The sequence below is a fragment of the Bombus affinis genome, chromosome 3 (genome assembly GCF_024516045.1).
Source record: "Bombus affinis isolate iyBomAffi1 chromosome 3, iyBomAffi1.2, whole genome shotgun sequence".
In the NCBI taxonomy this organism is placed as follows: Eukaryota; Metazoa; Arthropoda; class Insecta; order Hymenoptera; family Apidae; genus Bombus; species Bombus affinis.
In genome coordinates, this window is record NC_066346.1 from 5,167,444 (window position 1) to 5,182,419 (window position 14,976).

General features: G+C 44.1%; 1 protein-coding gene across 2 annotated transcripts in view; it reads right to left on the reverse strand.

Annotated features, from left to right (window-relative positions):
- The window catches only part of LOC126914014 (protein O-mannosyl-transferase TMTC2-like), a 164,698-nt gene that overhangs the window by 15,872 nt on the left and 133,850 nt on the right, over positions 1-14,976 (reverse strand). For both annotated transcript variants that reach the window (XM_050717415.1, XM_050717414.1), the window contains exon 7: positions 11,088-11,332. In XM_050717415.1, the coding sequence (XP_050573372.1) occupies positions 11,088-11,332 (245 nt within the window). The remainder of the gene's footprint in view (positions 1-11,087; positions 11,333-14,976) is intronic.

Genomic DNA, 14,976 nt, shown 5'->3' on the forward strand with positions numbered 1-14,976 from the left:
CTTCGTCGGTTCCATTGAATCCCGAAGAATTTCGTCGGCGAACAAGAAGAAGTCCGCGGATGAAAGGAATCGAGGCCGCGCGCGCGTAATAAGCATCACGAAGAAGGAGAGAGAGGAAGGAGTAAGGAAAAGGGGAAGGAAGGAAGGAAGGAAGGAAGGAAGGAAAGCGGCATTGCTTCTACCAAGGAGGATTTCATTACTTAAAAAGATGCCAGGTTTCTCTCCTTTGCTAACGTTCTTCTCTCGGATGTTCTGTGGTCGCGGGTGATTCGCGGTCGGCAGTCGTGGTGCGCGCGCGAAATGGCCAGGCGGCGAGTAATCAGGGAAAGAAGATGAGACCGCGGCATTAACGAAGCTTCGACGTAGTCTTTTGAATGCGTCACGCGCGTTCAAAAGCTGCTCCTTCTGCTGGTTTCTGTTCCAGTTGCCCGAAGGACGGACGACCGAGTTTCCAGAAACTCGAACGAACCACAAGCAGAGTAGTGAGGTGTTAGCACAGCGGTATTACAGCGCTGAAGAACAAAGGAAGCGAGACACGGACCGTGTAAAAAGCAAAAGTGTTTAATTCGAGAGAGTAGAAGGGAACGATGTGAGGTAGGAGGTGGAGGGTGACCGCGAAACGTGGCCGTCCTCCTTTCTTTCTCGCGATATCTCGCCGTTTTTCCCCATCTTGTTCTCTCTTCGTACGTTCTGTTCGCGATTTAGCGCGCGCAAAAGTTGTGGCGATGGTCGTCGGTGCGCGAAAGTTTCACAGGGGTTGGTGCTGCGACGAAGGAGGACAGGAAGAGAAAAAGGCAGAGGAGAGACGATACAATGGACGTTCTTCTGGAAGATTAAAGTGCGCCGCTACGCCGGAAGACCAAGCTGCCGGTGAATGGTTCGCGTTAAAATTAAAATTGCAGACAAAAACCTTCGCACGATGGGATATGGTGCGCGCGAAGCCAGCTCGCGGTTCGATGCGACTGGAAGTGGGCCGTGTAATTTAAAAGCTATTCCGGTAGTCTTAACGGACTCTTGGAAGCCACGTTAGTCGGGTATTAGATCGTCCAATAAGTTCTACCGCGATGCGTTAATATTCTATGAGAAGGTTTTCAAGAGAGAAGATCAGTGAATAATAGGGCTTTTTAACTCTTTTGAAATAGTTTTCCCCTTTACATTTATATTATAGGAGTTTCGCGATGAAAATAAAAAAATTGTTACGATTTCGCGATCAAGTAATAGGAATTCGCGTTCACGTCGGTGGTTTCAATTAACAAGATCTCAATTAATCGAGCTCCAATTAAAATTTCGTGCCAATGTCACAGCGTTTCCGAAATTGTTCAGAATTCCGCGAGTTGTAACTTGAATACTCGGCAACTTAGCTTCGACATCGGCCATTTATTAATTTCGTTAAATGAGAGCACTGTAAAAATTGCCTGTACATTTATACGCGACCACCAGCGAAGCTAGAATATCGATAATTTGTCGTGTAAACACGCGATCGACGACGTGTTCGAGTTTTTTCCTCGTATATTCTGCGAGTTACGTTCGTTTCGCGTTACCACGAGTCGCATAGAACTCGCGATGATGCGTTTTACCGCGGCATCGACGTTTCTCTTCGCTTTAATCACCGTTGCATCGGTTATTCGAACAGACTTTCTCTATAGCGTGGGAATCGCAGCGATAATGACGATATTTCCTGATGTAACGTATGAAAATTCGTGCACACACCGGGTTGAAATCGTGGAAAGCGTCGAGGCGCTTCCGACGGATTGGAAATCCGCGAATGTTTGATTACTGGGAACATCCATTTGCGTCTGTCTAGCCATTAAATTCACCGCGGCTGATCGTTTACGGTCGAAATCGCGTTCAAATTTTCTAAAACAGTCGCGTTATTTCCATCATCCAAGTTCTATAGTCGTTCGCGGAGCGACGTGCTCTTTCAAGTTTTCAACGATCACCGGTAGTTTCATAGTCGACGATGACAGTAATATCGGAAAACGATAGAAGAGAAAATAAAATTCCGCATTATCACTCGCTAATCTGCCTCGATTTAATCAACCAGCGACTTCCAAGAAATTTCACCGGCTTGTTTCTTTCTTTCCACGCCTCTATCGAATACCTTTAGATTTGCTTTCGGTTTATAAAGCTGTGAAGCCAACGAACACGCCTCGAGGGAACGGGGAACTCTATCAAGCTGCTAAGGAAAAAAAAGGAGCCGGTCGGAATGGAACATTATCGACTCTATTATACCACGACTACGAATACTCCCTAGGGTAACCCTCCAAGTGTTCGAGACGCGAGCACCATGAACGTGACGTTCGATTTTACCATTTCTAGACTGGTCGATCTCTCAAAGACATCCCATCCTCTCAGGACGAAGAAAGAGAGAAAAAATGAACAAAAGCAAACCCTGATTTCTGCTTCTCACGCGTATGAGTTTCCCTTCTAAACTTAGTAATCGCACGTTCTATTTCCAGTTTCGCCGCCAATCAGACGGCATACGACGCAAAAAGTGAATCTCGCGGTCTTAACCTCGACCGAGGATCGTATCGGAGTATAACGTGGAGAAAGAAGGAATTCCAGAGGGATTTGACGAGCTCTCAACGAATCTACAGGGTAATGGGGATGCACGAAGGAAGGTCGCGTTCTTCGTGAAATTACGAAACGGGACGACACGACGGTAGAATTCATGTTAGAGGGGAGGGGAGAGTAAAGTTAGATCCGTGGGCAGCTACGTCGAGGAAATGAGGTACATAGGGATGAACGGAATGGAGATTGGGGAGAGTGTACGCGCGTGCACCGTGTAGAGCGGGGAAGATCGTAGAAGAAGGGTGGACAGAGAGAAGATGGAAAGTAGATGGGGTCGCGAAATTACCTCGAGCGGCATTGTATGTCGGCCGGAGGGTTTCAAGCACCTAATTAGCCACTTAAACAGCGCGGCACAAAGAGACCCTCTGTTATTAAAACGACATATGAAATGATCGGCCCTCTTTTTTCTTTTTTTGAACAAAAAGAACAGTCGATGGGGAGTTTTCGGTCGTGTCTTCGATGTACGATCGATTTCACTGAAAAAGGATTGGAGCTTTGAAAATATCTTTCTCTTTGATAAATGAAAATGATAAATGAAATTGACGTATGAAGTCTCGATGTAGAAGTTTCATGTTAGAGCAATTCTTTCGTTGGTCGGCTGTTTTTCTTCGAGCAATTAAAGCCACGTGTATGGACGATGTAAATATGTATATCTCCTTTTTCATGCATAAACTGTTTATTATTATTTTGAATTTGAAAATCATTATACTCATTATACTCGTAATCTGTATTTATGCACGAAAGAAATGCAAATTGATTTTACTTAAATAAACGTATGTTCTTTGTTGAATATTTTATATATCGGAATGTTTGCGTTTCTACAAAAAAAGTACAGGAAGTTTACCTTTTACGATGATACGGTTTATCGGTGAGCTGATCTTCGTGAATAATAAATCATTTGCAACTATCGTCGCCGGATAGCGATATCCAGGACGAGGGATTACTCTTTCTTAAACTTGAAACAATTAATCGCATTCTTCGAATTATTTGTAGATCCTTTCATGGAGTTTGTTCAAAGTTCTTGCAGTGGAGTAACGTCGAATTTCTTGGCGAGACACTTCGACACTGGATGAGAGAGAAAAGAAGCAAATAGAAGACAAACAGCGATAATGATTCTCACTGCCGTTTTTATTGAACGATCAAGAGCGAACAGTGAGTGTGAGAGAACCCCGAGGGTTGGTTGATTAACGAAATCGAGGCGTGTCACGCACCGTTCCGTGCTGGATATCTGTACACGTTGTGAGGGCAAATGAAAAAGGGGTCGAAACTTTCCGGTTATTAATTTTTTCTTAGCTGGTGATTTTCCGGAAACTTGGTCGAGTACCCACAGGAGTCGCCAAGTTTTTTCTCTCGTAACTGATAACACTGTTAGAAGGGGGTGAACATTTTGGGGTCCATTTTGTCGTCGTATCCGCGATAAATTAATTATTATCCGTGATATACATGATATTTCTACTTCCACGATTGAAATATCTTTCGTGTTCCTGAGTCGAGAGTTCCAGAGCTGTATTTATGTGTTCTCGATTAATGCGACGATGTCGCAAACTTGCTTGTCTTCGATAACTTATGGGAGCGGAGAAAAGGAAACGAAATGGAAGAAGTTTCCGGCGATTCAATCGATATACTGGAATCAATTGAGAACCATATCACTCTGACATCTGCTTATTAATCTTGATTCGCTGCAGCTTTCTTATTCCGTCCAAAAGAGCTGAGTTTATTAATCATACAAAAGAATTCCGATATCTCTTACGTCGCTCGCCACGGCTATTTTTTTTCTAACGTTATATATGCAATTCGTTGCATTGTAATGAGAGAAAAGAAAAATATAAGAAAGAGGATGAAGGAAAGCAGAGCGATTCTAAAAGAAAAGTCGACGAATTTGCCGCAGGATTTATTCCTAAGATTTTCTAGTTCTCTGTCACACGGATGAAACAGTTAGCCAAGGATTTTCCAGAATCTTAGAGCAACACGAATATCTTTAATGGCGACTATATAAGAGCCATCAGACATTTGCGTCCCCTGGGCAATATTTCGCTAATTGAACGCCATTGCATCGAGGAAGCGTCGTAAGCTTGTCAGAAGAGAAAATTCCAGCCTTCGTCAGTGTGAACGCGACGTTGCAACGATGTCGTTCGTAGAGTCACGAGCACGGATGTTTCAGGACATTTATTATCCGTTGCGAGAGCACGGAGGATGGATGGTAGAAAGGGTCACGGAATGAAAGAAAGTCTGACGAAAGCTGCAGACAGAAACCGTGCACGCCGGCTGTCGCTGCACGGTCGCGAATTCTTTGCGATTCCCGAGAAGCGAGGTGCATAATTACGAGTGCACGAGCGCATAATAGATAGCGGAGCCGGTGCAGGCTTTCGTCGAGGGTCGGGCTCTTTTCTGTCGTTCCAGAAACCGCGCTCGATAGTTCGTGTCTGTGCGAGAGGCTGCCTCTCCATTGTCTCATTATCATGATCCGTGATTGTCGTCGACGTCTGTTCACCGGGTTCCTCTCTTTTCCTCCGGCACCGCCGACCCTGAAAACACTCCGCCGATTCTCTAACGATGTCTCTCGTCTAGCGATGGTTTGTTTCGTTTTACCTTTCTCTCCTACCTTCTCCGTGGTTTCTTCGTCCTCTTTCTCTTTCCCTTCTTCTCGTTTGCATCATTTCGATTTGTTCGACGATCCGTTTCGCTCGGGGCGAACAAACGATTCGCCGATTAATTTACTTCTCGCAGGCAACCGCGAGTCTCTAGCTTAAATCAGCAGCCAGGTCGACCGATTCGTCGAGGTAGCAGAACAACAGATGAAATTTTTGACGTTCATTAAAGACGGAGTTACCTTCGAGCTTACTGTGTTTCTGCTCGTTTCTCCCCCCGTTTTCGTTACAACGATACTCTCGACTCGCTCGCTTCCGCGTAATAACTCTAACTTCTCCGCGCTGTTGGAAATAAGACAATAAATTCTGCAGCGACTAAATAGCGATAAATTACGCGCAACGACTAATTGCCGGGCTAAGTGCGAACGAATGCGGCGATAAATTAAATCCTGGTAATGAGTTATGAAACAGCCGGCGTTCAGCTGGTCGACGAAGTTCGATGATGTTGCTCTGTTGACGAAGGGGTAACAGAGAAAGGAAGAGGGAAAACGAGTGTGACGAAGGTAAATTGTGTTATGAAAAGATTGTTATTAAGGATGGATGTTAATCCTTGGTTGGCTAAGCTCGCGTTACGCGTGTTCCACGACTGGGCCGAGCGATCGCGTTCAAAGGCGATTTCTACGAAATGTAAGTAAATTACCTAGGATTTAATAGTCTTGGTCACGTGATATACCATCGGTTAACATATGTAACAAGCAGCCTACACGGTCACGTGACACGCGATAAAAAAGGCCGCGACACGGCTCGCGATTTTCGTTTACCTTATTTTTGTACGAGTCTCGATAAGTAGCTTGTTAAACAGCGACCGGAACTGGCTTTCTCAAGCCTTGCCCACGGGTTATTTTTTCTGAATTCAATTTTTAGGCGTCCTTGTGTACCTTTGTTTAGTACACAGTAGATTTCGCGAGCGAGTTTATATGGAAAAAATCGTTTATGCGGAAGGTGTTGATCATTCTTGCGTGCTAAGAAAAATCGTGTACATGTGTAAAATATAGACCCGTATGAAATGACGATGTAGGCTTCAAATTGAGGAGCAATTCAGAGAATATACGTGCAGATTTAATTGCATGTGCCAAGAATTCGTGTTACGCGTATTAGCACGAAAGGTCTTGTTGAAACGTCGAAGAATTGAGAAAATGATCCAAGCGTTGATCACAGAGAGAGAGAGAGAGAGAGAGAGAGAGAGAGAGAGAGAGAGAGAGAGAGAGAGAGAGAGAGAGAGTTCTAAGAGTTTGTTATTTTTATTAGAAAATATAACCCGCCTTCGATTAAACGTTTCTAGCGTCGTCTCTTGAACCTAGCTTCCAAATTATTGTTCTCGAATTATTAAAACTCGAGCGCGGATTTGGACAAAAGAGTTCAGTCAGTTTTGATACGATTATCGTCGCAGTGGAGGTGGACGTTACGAGTAGTTACAACTCGAGAGTTGAGAAGTTTTTCCCGAAGTGGCTCGGTATAATAACTCGAGCCAGGCGGACAGCAGCAAAAGAGAATCGGAAAAAGTCGAGCGCGATGCTGTTCGCATAAGCCACCGATATCACTCTGCTGGGCAATTTAAAGTTACGATTCGAGAGGGTATCTGGCTGTCCGAACGGCCGTGAATTCCAAGCTCGACGACGTTATCACACGGTCCAGCTCTTTCCTCGTGCAACTTTCGTCCCGTGGTCGCTGGTATTTCTTCCGATTTCCAGCGGAAATGCACGCGTGCCGTCGAACGATCGAATCATGAAATCTCCGAGCGTCCTTCCCTCGCAAATTCTTCGTCGTAATTTCGTCGAACGGATGGACGATCGATTATAACGCGTCGCGGTTCTTCGTTGGAAGGTAACACTGCCGATGACCGAGAAATTCCAACGATTTTCTGAATTTCAGAGCGCGTACGCGCGACATTTCTCGATCTTTCGGATTCGACGGTGACTGGGTCACCTTAGCGCGAGATTCTTCGTAGCAATTTCAACCAACGAGTTAGCGAGCGCAACTTAACGCTCGCCGATCGAACGAGGGATAAAACGAAAGGATATATACATATATATAACACGAGCGAGAGAGAGAGAGAGAGAGAGAGAGAGAGAGAGAGAGAGAGAGAGAGAGAGAGAGAGAGAGAGAGAGAGAGTCGGAACGGCTCCTCGGGTCGCAGAGACGTTCCCCGCGGGGGAATGCAAAAAGCCCGAGCCGGAGGAATTTCAATTTGCCCCGATATCAAATATTTCGGATTCTCGTGTCGTCGGTGAGAAGGGTTTAATCAATTAGACGGATCAACTAGGCTGGGAGAAAAGTTTCCGTGGAAACGTGCCAGCGTGATCTCTTTGGATTCGTCGATCGTGGAACATAGTTCGAACGAATCGTAGCTACGAAACGTTGGCGCAACACGACACTTAGGGGATGAAAGGGTCGAGAGAAGGATGGTACATGGGTAATGTAGCGTGTACATGATAAAAGCAATGCGGGGTGAATAATAAAAAGGGGTAGTTGCTTCTTAACATTCGAAATGGTCGTACCGTGATAAATTATTAATACCGTTTAGCTAGAAATTTGCCGCATTTGCATGGAAATTCATCGGTGACCCGTTGGATGTTGCGGTGTGTATAGAATTCGGGAATGTACCATGGCGCTATCTGTTCCGTTCCATGGATGTATTTTACAGTGGACGGTCGCGCGCGCGCAAATTATTCCGCGTTTCGATACCGCATCCCGGCGATTGGTTCCGCGTCAGGCCGCGTGAAAATTACACGCAACCACGCCGAGTGGAACGCGCCGATTGCCTTCCCTTTCCCACAGAAATAGCCGCGGATTAACGAAAACTAACTCCTATTCCACTATCTTGCCGGTGTCCTCTTTTCCATGCCCTTTTTCCGCGATACAATTTTATTATGGTCGTGTTTCCGATCGATTGGATGCCGCTTTTCACTTTGCGCGAGCTTGTTAGTTGATCGTTTGACCGACTACGAGGATTATTACCAATGGATTCGAATAAAAGATTGGATATGTCGCATAGTACGCGCTCGATATTGACACGAATTTTTTTTTTATTGGAAACATTTCATGTATATTCATGAAAATGCAATCGACTTTTTTTTCAATTCGTTCTGCGTTATCCTCAAAATGCCATGAAATATTAAGATAATGTTATAGCGTTTTGCGACTTAGGAGTTTGAGAGAAAATATTCATCGACCGCTTGGTTAGCTTAATTGGAAAACAAGCAGTAGTCCGGCAGGCGGAAGATCCCGGGTTCGAATCTCGGTGTCCCAACAAAAAATCAATCGATATTTTTCTTCCTACGATAGAATAAATTAGCATCGAGGGGAATCCGAAAAAATAAAAAGAATCTGTTGGACATTCGTAATACCAGTAAGAGATATGGCGCGGGAGAAAAATATTCAAGAAAACTCTCTACCCCTGCATGATATTTACGAGGAAATTCCTTCGACGAGTGAATTGTCACCGGGGGACATCGCTTTAACGAGGCCGAAACGCATCAAGAAACCGGTATCCTCGTTCGGTATTTCCAACGGCTACGCCGGAAATGCGCAGCTACGACTCGGGATACCGTTTTCTTGGCGCATCTGGGCGACGTTTCTGGCGTGTGCAAGTGTGTAGCCTCGCGCCAGACGACGGCAACGCTTGGAAGACCGTGTGCACGAGAGCGCGGTGATGTGTAGTCTGCGGCGAGAGCCCCCCCGAGAAGGCGAAAAATACTTTTCGTATAAATTGTCGCGCAGGAATTCCACGACGATGCGCTGAACAAAACGCGGCCACGCTACGAGCACGTAGAAAGCACGGAGCCAGTGTGACCTGGCTGGTACACGCCAGAATGAAACACGGAGGAAGAGAAACAGAAAGAGGGAGGAGAAGAGGGTGGAGTATCTCGTAAAAATGCAAACTTCTCTTTTCTTCGTCGAAGTCGAGCGCGAAGCTCGGGTCGTTGTACGAGTCGTTGTTGCCGCGTCGTTGTCCAAAAAAGTTCAACGTGCGTTTCCACTTGGAAAAAACACCAAACTGTTTTGGAGGACCGCGTTCGATAGGGTGGAAGGAGTGTACGAGCCGGAGGATGATCGGTGAAATTTTCGGGGAGTAACTCGCGCTCGGGTGTGGGGCCACGGTAACGAGAATAAGGGAAACGATTCTCCAAACTGGAAATGGGATGCTTTAAAGAAAAAACAAACGCTTGCCTCTATACTACACGAGAAAGTTGGGTAATTGCGATCGGGCGCCACGGCGCCCATAAGACAATGATCGAGCAGCTGGAATTGTTGCTTGCGGTTGAAGTAACCTTGGAAAGCAATTAAGAGCTGTGACGGAGCAGCGACCGATGGAAAAGGTCGAGAATCACTTCTGGATTGATCGCGTGCCAGCCTCGTACGGGGCTTGAAAAGGTTGTTCGTGGCTGGAAACGCCGACGCGAAGGTTACCAAGATATGGAATAATTCTGTAATTTACAGTGACATAAATCAAAGCAGACTTCTCGCCCGTGAGTTTCCTGGCGATGGCAAAACTATGGAGATATAGTTATACTTATCGATCTCCGACAACGTCAGGATTTTCTGCCATACAGCGTTCACGTGTATAGTTACGAATCCCTTGCAAAGTTTCTATTTCATTTAAAGTATATCTCGTTTCTCGTAGCTTTGTCGCAGTTTGATACAAATTTACCATGTAACTACATTAACGGCGCCTATGGTACAATAAGTTGGACTGGAAAACCTCCAACCCAATTCCTCACCGGGCTATCTACAACCGTAATAACTTCGTTCCACCGAGCATAATCGAAGTATTTTCAATTGAGATTTTTTTCCGCTTTCGACTCGACGCTATCGTATTCGAAGTATCATGGGCGAGGAGTTCGCGGAGAAGGCTGTCGCGCGGAAATTCGCAGGAGATTAAATGAAAATTGAAAGAGTTAAATGCGACGGTAATTTTTTTTTCTCGCGCGTTGCAAAAAGGAAAGCACGATACGCGAGGAAATGGACGGGAGAAATACCATGGACCGAGGGAGAGGTAGAACGGTTGCGCAGGATTACGGCGAGCTTAAAATTTTTAATTTTGGTTTACGACGCGACTGAAAATCATATTTGCGGCCGGCTTGCATACGCGGGACATTCCGCTCTCGGTGATGCAAACAACGTCGACATCGGCGCCTCTTTTCGCATGGAAGCTGCTCTTTCGCCCGTTTATTTCTTTCCTTTTCTCTTTTTTTTTCCACGCGTCGATAAAACGTTAATTGCTTTGGCCGTACACATACGCGACTTTGTCTTGGACTCGTCCAAAAAACGGTCATAGCAGGAGTGCAACTTTGGGGCACGATCGATACTTGGTGAATTTAATTAGCCACCCCTGGTATCCTCGCGTGTTTTCCAACAACGGGTAATTACGAAAATTGCAATTCATACGGGCAAACATACCTTCGCGCGCGATCGTGCGCGGCTACTAATTCGATTTAATGAAGAAGCTCGCGGTAATGTTACAATCAAAACATCGTACCGCCTGTCGATCGATAGTAAACGAATTATAATTTTACAAGGCCCTCTCGCCTCCAGTTCGACTCGCGTGTGGCATGAATAATTGCGAAGCGTGTTAGGTATGATTCGCCATAACCGATCCTTCTTAACGTAAACGAGCACTTCGATTGAATACGACTTCATCGTAGGTATATATATCTTCTTACGTGTCAAATAACACGAGACGCGGTCAGAGAATATAGAAGTCGGGTAATTTCCCGTAAAGTCAATCGTACAAATTCCTTTGACAAATCGATTCGATGGAAGACGATTCGTCAAAGGAAATGCAGGAATGCGAAGTGCAGCTGCTTGTCTCTAAGTGGCTGCTCTGCGTAAATGGAGTAACAAGCTGCAAATGACCTGAACACTGACCTGAGGTGGATAGTGATCTGGCAACGCATGCAGCGCTTCTCTGTACGCGGACAGGGCCCTTTGTAATCTACCCTGATCGGCGTAGAGAGCGCCTAATTGAAGGAGGGCCTGTACTCTGGCTGCCTCGTGAGCCCTCTTGTCCTTGAGGCCGGAACCGTCCAAGGATGCGCCGGCCCGCAAAACCGCAGCCGCTTCCGTTCCACGTCCGATCGAGGCCAGCGCCGCGCCCAGATTCACGTAAGCCTCTGCAAAGACAAACGATAAGGATCATGAGCGCCGTTGGATTACCGTCTTGTGCCTGTGTGATACGCTCTGCCGTTCTCTCTCCAGAGAGATCGGCCATGAATTTATATAAATCGAATCGGCCGCGTTTTTCCATTTGTCCTCCTACATTCCTACCAGACAGTCCATTTCTCTTTCGAGCTTTCTTTAGGACCTTCTTCTGTCTTCCCATCTCGCGAAAGCATCGATGAATTATACAATGTAGATATATATGTGTTTCGTTAGTCGAAAGATTATAGAAGTTAGATACGGTGATTTTTTCAATGTGCAAGAGCGTGACAAACACACGTACTCGAATCGTTTATTTTGGGAGTGGTGTAAGTGATGGAGAGTCCATTTTCTCTTGTTTTCAAGCATTCGAGTGTTTGCGTTTCCATCGTATTGAAATATTCTCTATGTGTTTATGTAAATGTAAATACATTATTCGAATAGCTTTTTTTTAGAATTAACTAGACCAATATATCTTTTCTGGAGTCACGAATGGATTTACGTCATTCACAAAATTGGTGAATTGTACAATTCGTTAGAATTTAAGTATTTAAAATTAATAAAAAGATATATAAACAAAGCGTAGAGAAATGTATTAAAAATGCACGGTATTTGATAATAGATAGAATAAAATGAAATAAATAACAATTATCGTAATATTATGTTAGAGTGCAGTAACAACGCCTGCATCATTATCTGATTTTAATGTTAACGCGTGTTTATCGATTGAGAAAAGAAAGCAACGTAACAAATATATGTAATATTTTCTTTAAAACCAAATGATTTCGACCCGACGTAAATGTAAAACTATTATTAATCTTGTAATACTTTAAAGTTATAACAATAACATTTAATTACAACAATTTAATCTCATAATAATAATAGAAGTAACAATTTAATAAATGAAATAATAATTGAAGATATTACCGAATCGCATTTAAATAACTTGCTCACATCCGTATTTGCAATATATATTATGTCAGATACAAAAGTTAGGATTACATTCGCTACCTATTTGTTTTTGATTATTGGTGCCTCTACTGTTTGATCGGGTTACAGATTACAGGAAATGGACTTACACGGCTTCCAAAGTAAATGATTACGCAATTCCATTTATTAACGGAATTTTAATTGATCGAAACAAACGAATATATTAAAATTTAAATTATAAATTCTCTACAAATGAAATGTTCACATTGAAATATGTGTGAATCTTTCATTTCCCTAATTTTTGCAAGAAATGAAACCAAGCCACTTTCGAAATAAACGCTCGACTTAATCTCAAAATCAAATCTGGGACTGATTTAATTTCGTTTCTACCACTGACTTTATCTCAGTCAACCATATACAGTTAATAGATATCGATAGAAACATTAGTTAGAAGCTAAAATTGCTACAATTAGAAATGCAATATAATTAAGTTCTAATGAAAATTAATCTTGCAGAGTCACTTTTGTCTCATATTGATATGTTACATAAATTAACATATATATTTCGAGCTACATTCCAAAGGTTTACGTAGATTTTATGAAATGTCATTACGGATGAAGATAAAACTTCAACGACACGGATACATTGCTTGTTTCAGTTCATATCCGGCGAAGTAATCCGGTTACACGAAGAAATAAAAAATCGGCAGTAGAGAAATATTCCTCGATCACAACTTAAAAATAAAACAAATATGTTAATCTTTCGATGAAATTTCACCATGTACGGTGTATACGTAAGTAATCGAATGGATAAAGCTACTGCCATGTGTAATGGTGCTTTAAAATATCGTTATAGCGGGAGAAAAAGTACTGGAAAGGGCCAGAGAGAAAATGCTATGAAATATTAAGAACGGCGAAGTCGCGTCGGACGTTTAATTTAAGAAACTACGGTGCGGCACAATCATAACAAGATCTACTTTTTGCTCGATTCACTGGAAAGCAGAAGAGGGCAGGGCAGATTTTTCGCGACGAGGGTTTCTTTAGAAATTCGGACAGAAGCAGTGCTGGGGCCAGTCTTTAACGTAAATTCAGACATTCATAGCGTGGCTACCACTTCGCTTCTTGCCCTGTCCGTTTCTAGTTAAAAGGGCATTGCCTGGCTTCCGGGGTCGGCTGCTTTTACGACTCGACGGCGAATCGGGTTAACTCCGCATGAATTCCCGCCTTTTGTCGCGTGTTTCCCGTATTTCCTTGGCTAATTACTAAATATCGTGCGAAACGGCGACCTGCCGGATGCCCGGCGTCGTCGAAACGTGGTGGAAATGCTTCGAGGGACGAAGATTAACTTAGCTCTCGCGCTAATTTCCACCGTTTGTTTCTTTCATCATCCAGGATTTTAATTAAAACGAAAACGTCCTCTCTCTTGCAACAGGAATCCCATAAACACGGGGAAATACCGGAGAATCTACTTTCCTTATGAACTCTGAAAAGTTTCGATCTCAAAGATAAGAATATCCATTGCTTTCTTCTTCTCCTATACTTTCACAGATTTTTTACACTTTTTTACTGTTGAATTTAGTACACGCCATTGTAGTCGCTAAACGATCCGCCGACACAATGACAAGGCAACCGTATCTAGGGATGCAAAGTGGAGAGAGCGGGCGATCTCGAGGAGCCGGACAAAAAGCCGCAGTCGGCTATGACTTTAATTAAAAATTTCAAGTTACCGCGAGGTATCCTTGCTCGCAGCGGTCGAATCCCCGCAGAGGCCGCGTCGCCGAACAACCAGGCCAAAGTGAAACGTATTAAAAAGTTTATTTCCACTTTTATTGTCACCCTCGTGGAACGTGATCCCTTACGCTCATAGGGAAAAGAAGCGGAGAAGGAAAGAGAACGGGTAGGCGGGATGGAACGGAGGCAGAAACGATGAGGTGGTGGAAGAGCACGATGAATCTCGGTGGATCGATAGTGGGAACGCGGGAGCCTTCTTAATTCGAAGCAATCTGCTTCTTCGAGATTCCCAACGACGGATTTCCAATTCCTGACCTCTCCCATAGGGATCGACCGATTCGATCCTCTAATTTCGTCGCGTTTAACTTTTCTAGGGCCAGCCGTTTTACCGTTCAACTGGCTAAACGTAATATACTACGGTTCGCGGAGGCGGCTGCTAATCCCGATATCATCCGACGCGATATTACAGCACGAACGTAAGACGTTTACCCTCACGCCTCCAGTTGCGCAGTATAAACAGGCACCTGGGAAGACTTTCATTAACGAGCCGTGTGATTGGCAAATTTTCCGAGACGCCTCTATCGCATACCCGGCTAAATCCGGTTTGGTTTAACGAAATCCCCCGATAACGGGGATCATTTTTCCCTACCAGAGATCGGATGCCGACAAAGCTATATTCCCATAACTTGATTCTCATGGGCTCGTATAAATCGTAAGTAATTGGTGCGAGTTCCCCACGTGTATTTCGATAATTCTCAGCGTGGCATTCAAGCTGTGTATGAAAGGGCGAAAAAGAGACGAAAGAAGAAAGAAATGTGGTGGACGGTGAGACGTGTTGTTGGTTAAATTAATAACGAGACGAGTTGATTTCGTTAACTATATTTACAGATATTTTAAAATGTAGAATACAAAGTTAATCGCAAGCGTTGCTCGCTCGATGATATTCGTTATAAGATTGC